General features: G+C 37.9%; 1 protein-coding gene, 1 long non-coding RNA gene and 2 pseudogenes across 2 annotated transcripts; 3 read left to right on the top strand and 1 right to left on the bottom strand.

Moving 5' to 3' along the window:
- The first annotated feature begins 1,354 nt into the window (after window positions 1-1,354).
- Window positions 1,355-4,150, top strand: LOC125468644 (annotated as a pseudogene).
- Window positions 4,151-4,432: 282 nt separating this feature from the next.
- Window positions 4,433-9,193, bottom strand: LOC125468645. The gene is made up of 2 exons (XR_007251032.1): window positions 5,154-9,193; window positions 4,433-4,713 (listed from the first exon to the last, which is right to left on the bottom strand). It is a non-coding gene; the product is annotated as an uncharacterized LOC125468645 (long non-coding RNA).
- Window positions 9,194-10,241: 1,048 nt separating this feature from the next.
- LOC103941695 (cytochrome P450 736A117-like) lies at window positions 10,242-11,999 on the top strand. The gene is made up of 2 exons (XM_009351896.3): window positions 10,242-11,199; window positions 11,297-11,999. The coding sequence occupies exons 1-2, from the start codon at window positions 10,288-10,290 to the stop codon at window positions 11,909-11,911; spliced, it is 1,527 nt and encodes a 508-aa protein (XP_009350171.2). The 5' UTR covers window positions 10,242-10,287; the 3' UTR covers window positions 11,912-11,999.
- Window positions 12,000-13,886: 1,887 nt separating this feature from the next.
- On the top strand, window positions 13,887-16,462 carry LOC103941692 (annotated as a pseudogene).
- Window positions 16,463-16,856: the final 394 nt, after the last annotated feature.

The following is a 16,856-nucleotide window of genomic DNA, read 5'->3' as shown; positions in this document are numbered from 1 at the left end:
CTGTTGCATTATACTTTCTCCATTTGTATTCTGAGCTTGAACTTATTATGCAAGGCCACTAATGAGGATAGGAAGGTAAGAGTCAGTTGTTTAGGAAAACAAGTGTCTTCCTTTTTTTTTTTTTTTCGTGTTAAAATAGTTCAATTCTATATAGATGATAAAAAGATGAAATCGTATGAGGAAATCTATGAGCAATTATAATCTCTTCTTCTGGATTTAGCCTAATCCAGAATTTTGCACCAACTTTAAGTTACCTGGCGCGGTGCGCTTGAGTTGATTCTAATCGCAAGCTGACTACACCAATGGAATGAGTTCGAAGGAAAATATTTTGAAGTCTTTATTGAAAGAATGAAGATTAAATCCAACTGTTTATGTGCATTTAAAATCATACAATGTCTTTTCATTTTTATATTCACTTTCTACACAATAAAGAATTTAGATTGAATTTAAAAGACTTACTTGCACATAAATCCTTGTTTTTTAAGAGGGGAGTTACTGCGGTTTCTTGTTCCAGGTTAGCCAAGGACCAAAACTTCCCCTAATCAAACCGCAAGAGCTTCAGAACCCAGAAAAAGGGTTTTCTGAATTTTCCAGAGAAGCCTTAGTTGTGTATTAGCTGTATATCTAAGATAAGGTAAATTAAAGTACCATTTCTTTCATGGAATAATAATTTTTCTTGTCCTGGTGTACATGAACATCACCTTTTGGTGTGCACATACAGAATTTGTAACGTTTTCTAAATGTTTGAAAAAATTTATCGTATTACATAGAAAGAAATACTACAAAACGACACGCAAGAATGCGTTGGACACAATGATGGCTTCTTGACAAATCGATTCAACCCAAATGAGTTGTTCTTATACTGCTGTTATTGTAGTGGCAACAATTTAATGCTCTTGCTAACTTGTTTTCAGTTATAGACAGAATAGCATTCTATGAATTTAGATTTGTTGATGAGGAATGATTGGTGTGAGTTATATGTAATTCCAAAAATGCATCAAAACGAAAGGAAACAAATCTGGATGCTTAGTGGAGATGATTAAATATGCCATCCTTAATCCCCGTATAAAGTAATCTTCACCTGGTTCTAAAGTTTTTGAGAATTTAACAATGGCTAAGCATGGAGCACTTCTGTTTTATCTTACCTTTCCCATTCTCATCCTAACGATGAGTTTATTGTGCATAGCCACTTCTGAGGATAGAGAGGTAGGAGTCATCTTTGTTTTAATAGTAGTCTGCTCGATCTTTCGCTATGGTCAATATTGATTAATAAGATCGCAAGGCTACTCATTTTGAGATTGACAAGAGATAAAAAAGTTTGAAATGCTATTTTATGAGGAACTAGTAAGCTTTATTTTTACTTGACCGTGAATGTATGATGCAGGTTTCTATTGTGTACTTGGGATCACTTCCTGATGGGGTGTTCTCTCCATTATCTCAGCACCATAGTATTCTGCAGACAGTTGTCGAGGGAAGGTAATCAATCCAGATCTTCAATGTTACCTTTTTTTTTTCGTTGAATTTATAAGCTAGTTCTTATGTCTTGTTTTTATTCTCTCTCTCTCTCTCTCTCTCTCTCTCTCTCTCTCTCTCCATCTATCAGTTCCCTTGAAAATATATTTGCGAGAAGTTACAGTAGGAGTTTCAATGGATTTGCTGCGAAGCTCACAAACTAGGAAAGAGAAAAGCTTGCGAGTAAGGCCTCTATGACGATTTTGTTTTGATTACAAAGGAGATATTATTTGGCTTGAGAATTTATCATGATGTTTAAAAACTATGCACTGCAGATATGAAAGAAATAGTCTCCGTCTTTCCAAGCAGAACTTACGAACTTCAAACAACAAGATCTTGGGACTTTATGGGCTTCCATGAGAAAATCAATGGGAGTTTTAACGAAAAGTCCATGGTACTGTTCACTTTAATGAAAAACCATATTTTTACACTAAAAAGTCAAACTTGGTATTATTCACTTTACCCTTTATTTTGTCCTTACCATTAAAACTCAAAGTTTTTAAATCCTTTTCATTAGTTTTCCTAAAATCAATAGAAGTGCTGCTGTTGAGAATGATATTGTTGTTGGTGTCATTGACAGTGGGATTGCGCAGGAATCTGACAGTTTTGGAGACGAAGGTTTTGGACCTCCTCCCAAGAGGTGGAAAGGTGCTTGTAGGGGCGGACACAATTTTACGTGCAACAAGTAGGTGCCCTCAATTCATTATCTTCAATATTCACTCTATGAATTGTTGCAAAAACAATACTGCGTAAAATCATTTGACAAAACTGAAGAAATAAGGGAAGATAGAAACGGAGTGAAAACACAAATTTAAATTGTTCAAATACCTTGTGTTATGTCAATGGGAAATAGAGCTTTACAATCAACTATCCACCAACGATTACATGTACTGTGCACAACTCACATTTCACTCAAGCTCTCAACTTTCCATTTGCCCCTCTTTCATTGTCACCCTCTCAAAGTATTGGCCCAATTTTGCATTGACACTCGAATCTCGATCCTCCTTGGTGTAACCATCAATCCTCCTCGACTCTAATTGCAGGTGTATCTTTTACCAGACTAGCTATGATCCTGGGCCTTTCGACATGGACACAATATTGTTGCTTCAAGCATACCTAATTCTTTAATAAAAAGATTTACACAAACTGTGCTATTGAATTGAAAGCATGTCAAACTACAAATCCAACCATCCAATTTTTATAAACTGACAACAATATGCATAGACCAAATTCCTAATTTCATATTATTTTTGTTTTCGTAGTAGGAAACTTAATCATAGACCTGCTTTATGATAATACATGTACCTTTATATATTCAGTTTCGTAATTCTTTTATAACGGTTTTTCTTGTAAGACTTGTTAAGTTCTTCTCCCTCAATAAAAAAAAAAGTAATGCTATCTTTGTAGCAAACTCATTGGAGCTCGATTTTACACAGAAGACTCTGCAAGGGATGGCATCAGGCCATGGAACCCACACTGCCTCAACGGCAGCTGGAAATGCTGTAAAGGATGTAAGCTTTTATGGGCTAGCACAAGGAACTGCAAGAGGAGGGGTTCCTGCTGCAAGAATTGCAGCATTTAAAGTCTGCACTGCTCGAGGGTGTAAGGCACACGATATTTTGGCTGCTTTTGACGATGCTATTGCTGATGGAGTCAACACCATTACAATTTCTATTTCGGTTGGTTCTGTACAAGAGTTTTATGGGGATCCTGTTGCCATTGGTGCTTTCCATGCAATGGAGAAAGGGATACTAACCTCAAACTCTGCAGGCAACACTGGTCCTTCAGCTAATACTGTATCAAGTCTGGCTCCGTGGATACTGACAGTCGCAGCAAGTAGAATAGATCGATGGATCATCGACAAGGTTGTTTTTGGAAATGGAACAACAGTACTCGTGTCATCAATTTCCCTCATCCGATACAATATAATGTCGGGAACCTCCATGTCTTGCCCACACACTGCTGGTGTAGCTGCTTATGTTAAAAGCTTCCACCCTGATTGGTCTCCGGCAGCCATCAAATCATCTCTTATGACTACCGTTATTTACTATTTCTTGATTAATCACTAATCACATTGTTTGTGTACGTTTTAAATCATCCCATTCCTAGCTGAGTTGGTTTTCAGCAATAAGAGTTGCAACTCTTCAATATATCAGAAAGCTTAATTCATACTGATGTCAAATCTTTTCTGTGGTTGTAGCTTTGCCCGTGAACGATACCAACACCAATGTTCCGAGTGGTGAATTTGGTTATGCATCTGGACATATCAATCCTGTAAGCAAAATAGACCCGGGGCTAGTGTATGACGCTTTTAAAGAAGATTACATAAACTTGCTATGCTCAATCTATGATGAAGGCAAAGTTAGACTCGTATCAGGTGACAACAGCACATGCCCTACAGGCGATAAGGGATCGCCAAAGGATCATAATTACCCTTCAATTGCGGACCCCTTTTGAATAACACACGAGGCCCTTAAAAATAATGTACTTAATGATTTAGGATGTGACATAATTTTATGATATAGAACTATAGAAGACAACTGATAATCTGTTACTTTAAGATCTTTGTTTAAAGTACTCTTCTTCTCAATGTAATAAATTCGAAAACAATTGCTATTCTCATGGCAATTTCAGAGCATTTGGAGCGCTTAACATCCAGTCCTGAAAGATGTAACTCTTATGTTTTGATAATTATTCTCACTACTACAGAAAAGTGTGTTCCCGACGAAATCCTATTCGTCGCACAAAGAGAAAATGTGTCACGTAAAAGTTTGGACGACGAAAACTTCGAGAAGCAAACATTTGCTCGATAAATCCAATACTTTAGGGAAAGGATGTCACAACGAAGAATCAAGTAGATAGAGCATGGCAAGTGGATAAATGAGCATTTCAGATTTTATTAGAAAACAATCAGCAAAAGTCCACCGAACATCAAGGAGGATGTTTATTGGAAGAAGCACATGGGTGTACAGACAGCACAGCACAGCAAGCATACAGTAAGGGTGTGCACTCAAAGCACATGGGTGTACAGACAGCACAGCACAGCAAGACAGCAAGGGTGTAAAGCTTTCAGCTTGCTTTGTTGCTGACTCGTGGACATGGGTGTACAGACAGCACAGCACATGCAATTCCTTTCCCTGCTGTCCATGAGTCAGCAACAAAGAAAGCTGAAAGCTTTACACCCTTGCTGTCCTTTACACCCTTGCTGTCTTGCTGTGCTGTGCTGTCTGCTTTGAGTGCACACCCTTGCTGTATGCTTGCTGTGCTGTGCTGTCTGTACACCCATGTGCTTCTTCCAATAAATCCCTAACTGTAACATTCATATAATTATTCGTAACTGGTACACCAGCCCAACCATATCAATGATCCTTAATTATTATTATAGAAAAACCAAACTGTTTATTCAAGTGCCCCAAGATAAAAATGTAAATTCCTAGCAGTCGTAAGCTCTTCACCCACTCAAAGAATGAAATAAAGAACCACCAATAAATCCACAGCCAAAACAAGATTCATATAATACTCTGATAATAGCATTGTCCAATCAAATATTCAGCATCAGCATCTGGCAATGCCATGGGAAGAATATAGAACCACTCAGTAGTTTTAGAACTCTAATTAACTGCACAAACCTAGGCTGCAACACATACAATTTCAGCAATGTTCTTTTCAGTGCATAAGGGGTAGGACAAATATCGCACACAAAATATTCCAATGTATCGGCCTCGATTATGGAATAACATTAATGCTTATAACCCAAACCAAACCCTTAAATTTCTAAAGAGAACCGAATTGAGGTTAGGATTTCAATATTCTTCCCTATATATGCAACCGATCATGTCTACCCGGTTCCGATTCAACTCCTAAACAATACAACAAGCATCATCTCAAATATGCATCCAAAATATCGAATTAAAATTCAAAACCTTGAATTGACCCCAAAACTAAAAGTTAAAACCTTGGGAAAATACTTACGCTAGAGGAGACCCCACGAGGGAGGATCATTATTTTCACTTGGGTCGAGGCCAGATTCCAGCGGGATTGCCCGAAATCAGAGAAAAGTCGCTGGAACACGTGAATATGTTTGGACCTCGTTTTCTTTATACAAGGGTTTTCAAAAGGACCGTAGATTGTCTGCCTCTCATTACCACGCCCTTTCCATTCTCTCTTACATTGTGCGATCACGGTTAAGTCACGTTAATATTTTATATTAATATTTTTATTAAAATAATAAGACAAAAAGTAATAGGAATATAAAATGTTGATGTTATTTAACCGTGACAGTACAAATAGAAGGAGACGGAAAGAGCATTATAAAATGAGAGCAGACAATCTGCCTCCTTTTCAAAGGGTGGGTATGGTAAGATTGAAGATAACTTCGCTACGAAACTATAGCTTCCGACCTCATGTGATTTCGTTATCGTATGAGGAAATTATGATGAAAATAGTTTGAAAGGGATCCCGTGAGTGCTGGAGCAAGAAGAAGAAAATGTTCTTTTCCCCCCTTCTCCCTTTTTACCCTTCTTTCCTTCTTCCCGATCCTTCCCCACCTCTCTCTTTTCTTCTTTCTTTATTATTTTATTCTATCATTAATATTTTATATCTAGTGCTATTATCTTTCCCACTACTTTAAATGAAATGATTTATACGTGTTTCGTGAAATATTTCTAGTTCTAATTTTCGTTATATTTATAATCAATCGTTCATAATAGTAAGTGCTGCAAAATATACTAATTAATATGTCACACGTGTCCTGATCAGTAAGTCAATGAAAATTGACACATACCCTCTAAGGGCATTTTGATCGTTTCACATTTTAAAAAAATAAATAAAAGGGTTAATCTCAGTTTACTATTTTGAAGTTTTGTGGTTTTCAACATTTGGTACATGAAGTTTTTTTCATCCCAAAGTTATAACTCAAGTCTTAATTTTAGGACAGTTTTATACATACGTTAATTTTTCCGTTAGAACTTCTGTTAATTGATGACATGACGCCCATATAAACAATAACTGAGCGTCACATGTCAATATGGCCCACTTCAAATATTAAAAAAATTAAAAAAAAAAAAAGCAGCCCCACCCGTCTTCTACCTCCCTCAAACCCCTGCAACCCACACCCAACCCCCTTTGCAACCTGCACCCAACCTCATCCTTTCCGTCTTCTACGCCATCGTTTCAGTTGCTGGCGACCCCCGCAACAAGAAGCAGAAGACCAAAACCCTCGTCATGAAGCCCTCTCTCTCTCTCTAGGCAACCTGCAATATGAAGTGCAGGAACCAATTCAGATCCAAGCTAATTTACCACGACAATTCAGATCCAACCCTGTGCGATGGCAGCCGTCTCATCATGACTTTGACAAAGCATTTACCGCAACAATCATCATTGTCGTATAAAATCACACCTCCACACCAGCCAATTTACGCACCAAAAAAAAAAAAAAAAAAAAAAAAAAACCCATAAAAGAAAAAAGGAAAAACAGATTTTTTTTTTGGTGGGGTTTTAAGCTTGATCTAAAGGGTCGAAGGAAGTTTAATTTTTATGGTTTTGACTGGTTTTTTCTAGGTTTTTGTAGACGAGATGGCATATTATATTAAAAATAAAAAAAACAAAAAAACAAACCCAGAACCCCTTTCCTCCATCCCCACCCGACACACCTCCATCCCCTCTACCCCCTCCACCCGTGCACCCCTCCACCCCTTTTGTCTTCTCCACCCGAGCACCCCCTTCTTCCATCCCCCTTCATCCACCCTTTGCCTACCCGAGCCACCCTTTCTCCGTCCACTCCTCCCTCTGGTACTTGCTGCATCTGAAACCCGAAAGAATCCTAGCGATCGACGCGGCCTTCAACAAGACCTTCGACAAGGCCTTCACCAAGAATCCCAACAATCGTCTATCATGCTTTTTTGAATGCTAAGTATGGATGGGTTAATTGGTACCTTGTGGGTAATCTCCAAGTTTAGGAGGCTGCAGTAATACGATACGGAATAAGGTTTTATGGGATGGACAAGCCTCGGATCCCATGGAGGTGGCCCAGCGTACTCTCAGCTGGCTGCAGGAGTTTAGGCAGGCTCATCTACAGCCCAGTCATGTAAAGCTGCCCAAGCAACTGCGATGGGTGGCCCCTAGCGATGGATGGTTTCAATTAAATGTCGATGGGGTGGGGCTGCGAAGGTGAAGGAGGATGTCGGTGGAGCTGGAAGAGTGATCCGAGGTATAAATGGGGCGTTCATTGTTGCTGGAATCTGGCGGCTTCGGTGTTGTTTCTTGGTGAAACAGGTTGAGCTGCTGGCAATCCTAGGCGCTGCGTTTTGGTTTCTTGAGAGTGCAGGTGGAGATGGATTCCCTCGAAGCTGTGGAGGCGTGCAAGGGTGTTCTCGTAGAGCTCTCTAATATTGGCTTCATAGTCTCTGATATTCAAGAGCTTCTGGTGGAGTTCTTGGAGTGCACAATATTGTATATTCCCCGTGAATCTAATAGTGTGGCTCATTGCCTCGCTAAATCAAGTTTAGTAGGAGGTGTCTCAGTAAGTTGGTTTTGAAGAACCTCTTGATATTGATGTCATTAGGGAGCTTCTTGATCATGAAATGTATTCTCATTAAGTTCTATTTCAATAAAATTATAGGTTAAAGTACAAAAAACTACCTCGATTATTGGTGTCATGACATTTTCATACCTCATCTTTTAAAATTGACAATGTCATACCTCATCTTACGAATTTGTGCCAATGTCAGATCTCCGTCAGTTTTTTTGTTAATTTCTCTGTTAAATGCTGACGTAGCCCGACACGTGTCCTACTCAATAATCCAATTGGATTAAAAAATAATAAAATGTATTTTTAATAATTAAATATTCAAAAATTAAAAAAAAAATTATATATATATATACATATATATTAAATCTCTCTCATTCTCTCCTCTCTCCCCCCCCCCTTTCTCGCCTCTTACCTCTGCAACCCAAAACCCTTTCCCACCCGTCCTCCACCACCCCTTTCTCCATCATCACCATTGCCGTCACCTCAACCACCACGAATTGCCGCCACGCTGTCATCAAGTCATCCGCAAGCTCCGAAATCGACATGGTGCAAAACAAGAAGGGCATATACATGCTGAAGCAGAAGAAAGTTGTGATCTTGTGGGACTTGGACAATAAACCCCTTCGCAGGCCCCTGTACCAGGCGACGATGGCGTTGAAACAGCTAGCCCAACGCTTCAGCGAGGTTTTGAGTTTTGGGTTTGGGGAAGACGGGAGGGGGAATAAAGGGTGAGGGGTACCAGGATTGACTTTTTAGTGTAAAAATATAGTTTTTAGGGCATATACATGCTGAAGCAGAAGAAAGTTGTGATCTTGTGGGACTTGGACAATAAACCCCTTCGCAGGCCCCTGTACCAGGCGACGATGGCGTTGAAACAGCTAGCCCAACGCTTCAGCGAGGTTTTGAGTTTTGGGTTTGGGGAAGACGGGAGGGGGAATAAAGGGTGAGGGGTACCAGGATTGACTTTTTAGTGTAAAAATATAGTTTTTCATTAAAGTGAACAGTACCGTAGGTTTTTGGTTAAAAACTCCCAAGATTTAAAGAATTTTAAAGAATTTTAAAGATGATAGATTTGATAGGATTTTGAGAGGATTAAAAACTCCTACAAAATTCATATGGATTTTAAAGAATTTGAATGGATAGTGGTGGAAGAATTTGAAATCCTAGAGGATGAGGTTGGATTCTTTTTAGTCTTGGTTATATCTACTTTTTTCTCTCAAATCCTACAAAAGCCACAACTTATTGAAATCCTTCAAAATCTTAATTTTTTTAATACAATTAGATTTGGATAGATTCTAAAATCCTTTAAAATCTTTTAATTGATTACACTAAGATTTTAAAGTCTTTTAAAATCTTCTCAAATCTGAGTTTAACTACACCCCTCTAAGTTTAGTGGTATTAGTAGGGACTCGCCTCATCTAAATCCCTCGCTAATAGATCTTAACGAGACCCGCGATTCAAAGAGAACTGCTAAGCCACCTTCTAATCCCGTCATGTTCCTTCTTCTTCGCACCTTCACACATCAAACGCATCCTAATATATCCATCCGTGCCTAGTACCACCCAAAAAGCACAGAAATATTAATATGTTCAAGAAAAAATTGAGTCCGTAAGTTTTATGTGGCTCCCTAAATTGGCTGTCTTTTCAATCAAAACTGCAGATTATGTGGACCATCTCCTCTTACACGTGGCCTATTTGAGACCAATAACTTTTATGTTTTAGCTCAAGCAATTTGTATGAACAAGAAAATGCTTACGGATATCGTTTGAAAACTTCCAAATACATATGCAATGTTGTAAAATATTTGTTATTATCTTAAATTCTAGAATATTAATATATTTGTTATTATCTTAAATTTTCAAAAAGGTTACAATAATAGTTCGTTATTACGCGAAGTTTTTCCAAAGAAGCGATTGCTTCACATTTTATTTTATTATAGATATAGTTTTATATGAAGAGTATTTTGTGTGTAATTGCAAAGTACACATTTTATTTTTTTATGGTATCAAAGTAAATTGCCTTATGTGTAAAATCTAACAACCACACATGCTTCACATCACTTAATTTGTGTTAGCACGTATTTAGCTTGAAAATTCGTTACAAAAAATAAAAAGATGTGAAAGTAAAAAGTCACACATGCTCACTCGTTCCATTGTATACTGGGATAACCTTGACTTATATAAACACAGAAACGAAGACCACACAACACACATTTTCTTTTCCAAGATAGGGTAGAAGGAACAACTATGATGATGGTGAGTGAAACCTCCTCTTTTTTGCAACCTTTGGCCTTCACTCTGCTGGCCATTTTCCTCATCCTCCTATACAGATGGTACTCCTCCGCTACAACCACCAACAAAACCCCTTCACCACCTTCTCCACCGAAGCTCCCAATCATTGGGAACTTGCACCAAGTAGGGTTGCACCCTCATCGCTCGTTTCAAGCCTTATCTCAACGCCATGGCCCTCTCATGCTTCTCCACTTTGGAAGTGTCCCAGTCCTAGTTGTATCTTCAGCTGAGGCTGCCCGTGAGATCATGAAAACCCATGACCTCACATTTTCTAACCGTCCCAAGTCCACCATTTTTGGGAAGCTTCTATACAACTACAACGACGTTGCATCTGCTCCTTATGGTGAGTACTGGAGGTCGGTAAAAAGTATATGCGTCTTAAATCTTTTGAGCAACAAAAGAGTTCGGTCTTTTCGCTCCGTGAGAGAAGAGGAAACCATGTCCATGATCAGTAAGATAAAGCATTCGTCATCATCCCTTCTGAATTTAAGCGAAATTTTTGTGAGGCTTACTAATGATGTGGTATGTAGAGTGGCTCTGGGGAGGACGTACAATGGTGGAGAAGATGGGAGGATGTTTACGGAGCTTTTGAGGGAGTTCGCAGAATTATTGGGAATTATCGACATCGGAGACTATATCCCGTGGCTTTCTTGGTTGCGCCATGTCAATGGTTTGGTGGCCAAGGCAGACAAGGTGGCTAAGCAGCTTGATGACTTTATAGGTGGAGTTATTCAAGAGCATATGAACTGTAGTTCAAAGAGTGAAGATGATGACAGGAATGATTTTGTCAACGTTTTGCTTGCAGTTCAGAGAGAAAACTTGGCTGGTTTTCCAATTGATACAGTTACTATAAAAGCTCTCATCTTGGTAACCCTCTCTCTCTCTCTCTCTCTCTCTCTCTCTCTCTCTCTCTACTTTAGAAGTTAGAGGCTAATGTCTTAATCAACACATTTCATTCTTGTAGGATATGTTTGCTGCTGGTACGGATACATCATCTACATTACTAGAGTGGGCAATGACTGAGCTTTTAAGGAATCCAAGGGTCATGAACAAATTGCAGAAAGAAGTAAGGGGAATAGTCGGAAGAAAAACAGACGAACTCACGGAGGATGATTTGGTCGAAATGCACTACCTGAAGGCGGTGATAAAGGAAACTCTTCGATTACATCCACCACTTCCAGTACTAGTGCCCAGGTTGTCGACCCAAGACGTGGAAATAAATGGTTACAACATCAAAGCCAAGACACAAGTTATGATCAATGCATGGCACATTGGAAGGGATCCCAAGGTCTATGAAAAACCAGAAGATTTCGAGCCAGAACGGTTCTTGAATAGCGAGATAGATTATAAAGGGACTGACTTTCAGTTGATTCCGTTCGGAGCTGGTAGGAGGATCTGCCCGGGAATTCATTTTGCGATTGCTATTAATGAGATCGCCTTAGCAAGTACTGTGCACAAGTACGATTGGGAATTGCCAAGCGGAGCAAGTGTGGAGGATTTAGACATGACTGAATCTACTGGTTTAACCGTACGTATAAAAAATCCTCTCAAAGCTGTTGCTATTCCATATTCACGTTGAATGATGGATATAAGAATATGATATTCATAGTCCTTCGTATATGCTTTATTTATCAAAATAAAATTAGCGATCCTCAAGTTACCTACTAGATATTTGATTTAGTTTATAGCTGTGGATTGTATCAGTCACTTTATCAATGTACAACATATACCATTTTAAGGAAAATTAACGAAAAGTCCAAAAAACACTTTAGTTTTAATGAAAAATGACAAATAAAGGTGTAGTGAATAGTACTAGAGAAATGTAAAATGTGATTTTTCATTAAAAATAAACAGTACTGAGAATATTTCGTTAAAACTTCCTAAGAGGCAATGGACTTGTAACTAAACCAACACCAATTCCCCTACATCCTCCGCACCCTCCACCACCGCTGCTCATCAGCCCCTTTACTCTCTGCTCCCCGATTTTGTGAAGAAAACAGCACAATAGTTTACCTTCTTAAACCTTTACCACTGAACATGAAGTTGAGCAATGACTCCATTCCTTCTCAACGGAGGATATAGGAGAGGAGGAGATGGATGGAAGCAGGTGCTGTGTGATGAGAGTGGGGATTCCACCATAAAACTAATTGACAATATGGGAAGTAGCCCAAGACCATATAAGCACGCAATTCTTGTCCCTCATCAACATGGGACAACTCTCAACAATATGAGTGGGTTCAAAGAAGGCAAAGATTGGAGGAGGAGAGAAGGTGGGTTCGACAGAGGTAGAAGTTGGAGGAGGATAGGGTTGGCCAGATTTGTAACAGAAGAGGTAATAGAGGAAGAAGATGGTGAATAAACACACAAGTGCAGCAGACACGCAATTTCTTTTTCTTTTTCTATTTTATTTTATTTTTATTACTCAGGACTATGATACCAATGAACAAAATATTATTTTTCTTTTTCTATTTTATTTTATTTTTATTACTCAGGACTATGATGCCAATGAACAAAATATCCTGGTTTTCGCAACCTTTGGCCTTCGCACATATAGCTGCCGATTTTCCTAATCGGAGCATTTGTGGTGTGGGAACTGTTTCTTATGCGGAACTGAGTTGGTCAATGACTAATAAAATACAACTTCCTCCCTAACACTACATGAACTAGCCCTCTTTCGAGCGAGGATCCTCAGCCGGATCATTTTTGTGAGGATTCCGAAGATTCTCAAATCACATCTTTTCATCGTGCGATAAAAAATCATTGTAAATTTTTTATTTAAAATTAAATATAAACCATACCTAATGAAAATTGACCGTATAATATACGATAAACGAATGTGATTAGAAAATTCCCGATACCACACAAAGAGGATCCGGCGAGAATCTGACGAGAATTCTCTCTCTCATCTTTCCCCGAAATACCACTAATTTAATTTCATTCGATGAAGTACAATATGAATGGTAAGTTAAGGGTGCTTTGGGTTAAAAATGACTAAAGCCAGCATATTTCTAAAGTAAAACCATTTTCAGTTGGTGAGTTTGTAGGAGGAGTCTCTTTTTGCTCACTTCTAATGCAAGATAACCCTTATCTCCCTCTAAAATTGTGTCACAAGTATGATTATCTATCTCCCTCAGATTTACTAACTATGATTATCTATCATTTAATTTAGTCTTATGAAAAAGAAAAATAATTAAAATATTGGGGAATACAAATAGGAAAATTCAACAATTGTTTAATTGATAGGATATCCAAAAAGGAATAAATGGTAATTTTGTTGTGAATCATTTAGATGTTATTCTTTTCTTTAAAGATTTAATTAAATGTATAAGTAAACTTAGTACTTAAGCAAATTCGTTACAAGATTTTAGAGAGGATATAACGGTTATCTGAAATTAGAAAGGTGAGCAAAATGCACTCTTGTTAAAAAAAAACCAAAACAAATTTCAATCTATAAAAAATTTATCGTGCACTTCAAACTTTCTAAATTAAAAAATATATATATATTTATAACAAGTGTATAATACGAAATTGAGAATGTTGGATTGGCAATAACATACTTAGGATTTTTTAATTTTATTCTCTTTTCGGGGACACGAAAACATACGAAGGTTTCTATCTACGACCGTAAAGCCCTACGCCAAACCCCCAATGCCCCGTTCCCCTTGTTTCATCTGGAGCAGCAGTAGCTTCTCATTTCCCAAACAAAACCTGCATCAGTCTCACTGACCAACTCGTTCCCTTCATCACCCTCACTGCGGATCACCAACTCGTCCCCTTCATCACACCTCCAATGGCAATGGCGACTCGTGCATTTTCGCGGTCAAAGTTTGCATTTTTCTCTTCAATACTCCTTCAAAACCTGAAAACAACGCCCATCAAGTCGACCCTAATGCTTCTAAAATCCACAGAACTTGAACTCGAGTCCTGGAGATCCATTATTGGGCTGAGGCTGTATCACGACGGGTGGCCCAGAGGACCGCTCTGGAGGGGCAAAAGCTGATCGTCAAAGAAGCGCTTTTCGTAATCTCGGGTTTAAAGCGGTTCGAGGACGACGAAGAGAAGCTCGGGAAGTTTGTAAATACGCACGTTTTTTGAGACTGTTGAAGATGGATATGATTGCTGTTCTCACTGAGCTCGAGCGCCAGGAAGAAGTCTATTTGGCAATTAAGGTATCGAATTTCTGAGATTAAATTTTGTGAATGTTTTGCATTTGATCTTCTGGGTTGTTCTGAAATTTTGTACTTTTGGTGTTGAAGTTGTGCTCTGTGGATCCACTTATGTGTTGTTAGTTTACAGTCGTTGAGAAATGGGGCTCCGTGGGTTGCACGCTATGTATTTGGTTGAATGCCTGACTCAATGTGTGATTTTGGGCACCTTTAGTAATGCTTTGTCAATATGTTTAACAGTATGAGAAGCAATGCTTAGCTTTAGTATAAGTGTCTGGGTATTCCTGTTAGTAGTGCAGGTTCATGGTGTATGATAAAGCGCGATCGGAGTGACGTGGTTTTCGTGGCCGAATCCATCTTTGACTCGAGACGGGCATTTTTTCACTTGTAGTTATAGGTGCGAGGATAGCTCTTTGGATTTTGAAATAGCTAGTAATGGTGAAATGTTGAAATCTCATTCACGAGAGTCAAGACGACCATATCAACACTCACTGCCATATATCCCATTTGAATTTACGAGAAACCAGACTAGTTTGATTTTGAATTGCGGATTTATTATTTCCTTCAAGAAGTCAGGTTGATACCCAACTCTTCAAATACACAATGGTGTTTTCCTTATTCATTGTTTCCTGTGTTAAATGCGGAACCACATTACAGGTATGCTGTGGTTTTGTAGACTTGTTTTTCAGAGTACATTTAGACCATTATTTGGAATGAATTCCTTCTAGACTGCACATCTTTATTTCTGTTTAACTACATATGCAATGAAGTTATGTCTTTGTTTATTGGAATTACAAGCGCCTCAGTGAATTTTCAGGTATTTAATGTTATTCGAAAGCAAGACTGGTACAAATTGGATGTCTATCTGTATAAGGACTTAATTATTGCATTAGCAAGATCTAAGAAAATGGAGGACGTTATGCTACTGTGGGACAGCATGAAAAAGGAGGATCTGTTTCCTGATTCTCAAACATATACAGAAGTTATCAGGGGTTTTTTGAACTCTGGTTGTCCTGCAGATGCACGGAACATTTATGAGGACATAAAGCAGTCTCCAGATCCGCCGGAGGAGCTACCATTCCGGATTTTGTTGAAGGGACTTCTGCCACACCCCCTTTTGAGAAACAGAGTCAAGCAAGACCTTGAGGAGCTGTTTCCGGAACAGCATGTGTACGATCCTCCGGAAGAGATATTTGGCATGCGCGGCTGAGGTCTGTATTCTATGCTTTGCTCCTACTTCAATCTGTTGTAGAAATTGGCATGCGCTTCTCTCCACATAGATGTTATATTGATTTCGTAGCCGGATTGAAAGTTATATGGTTTCAGGGCTTTAATCTCTCTTTTCATTGGAGGGCTTCGTTGTATCTCAACTGATTATAGGGTAATGGATTGCCTGCTAAAACCTTTAGGTAGTTTATCCTATACATGTATATCTTTAGATAGTTAAGTCTTAAGCCAGCTTAGCCCGTAAAGCTAGTCAAATTTGAAATAATTTGATGCAACAAATGCATCCTAATAGATCTATGCGTGCCTAGTACCACCCAAAAAGCTCATAAATATGGATATGGTTAAGAAAAAAAAGGGCATTTTGATATAGACGCCTCGCTTTAAATGTCATAGACATTTATTGCTTTTGCAAATTTGATTAAACGTTTTCTCTACAATTTTGGCAGTTTAATTTTATTTCATTAGAAGTCTATTCATGTTAGCATTCCTTTTTTTTCCTCTTATTTTTATGCATCTCTTATTATGATGATTGAAGATTTTTTTATTTTTTATTAAAATATTTATTTTAGTAAATTAAATTGAATGTACAAAACTCGTTAGGTACATTTGATTGTAATGGTACAATTAGTGACTTGGTACATTTGAATTTTTGGTCCATTTGACTTTTTGGTACATTTGAATTTTTGATCTATTTGACTTTTTGGTACATTTGAATTTTTGATCTATTTGACTTCTTGGTATATTTGAATTTTTGGTACATTTAGTTTCTGGTATATTTGAATTTTTAGTACATTTGTTTTCAAAACATAAGTTTTATTACTTTTTGTCCTAATAATGAGGAATTACTTTCATTAAATTTTTTTTTATATAGAAAGAGTCACTAATCAACGGACAATAATTTTTTTATTAATTCAAAATTATATGATTTATTATTATTATTTAGAATTATCTACAACAGTAAGGATTTATCTTCGATCAACTAAAAGTTGTTTCGCAGACTCATCTACCAAAAAACAAGACTATCTAGAGCATTGTGTATTAATCAAACATATTTTTAAACATTCCAAAAAGATGAATATTCATTTTAATATAGTTTATAATTGGGTACGTTTTAATTCGGGGTTGGTACAT

Source organism: the organism of the source record quoted next, unplaced genomic scaffold (assembly GCF_019419815.1).
Source record: "Pyrus x bretschneideri cultivar Hongxiangsu unplaced genomic scaffold, Pyrus_bretschneideri_v1 Contig39, whole genome shotgun sequence".
Taxonomy (NCBI): Eukaryota; Viridiplantae; Streptophyta; class Magnoliopsida; order Rosales; family Rosaceae; genus Pyrus; species Pyrus x bretschneideri.
The sequence above is the reverse complement of the archived record's forward strand: the minus strand, read 5'-3'. Positions and strand labels throughout refer to the sequence as shown.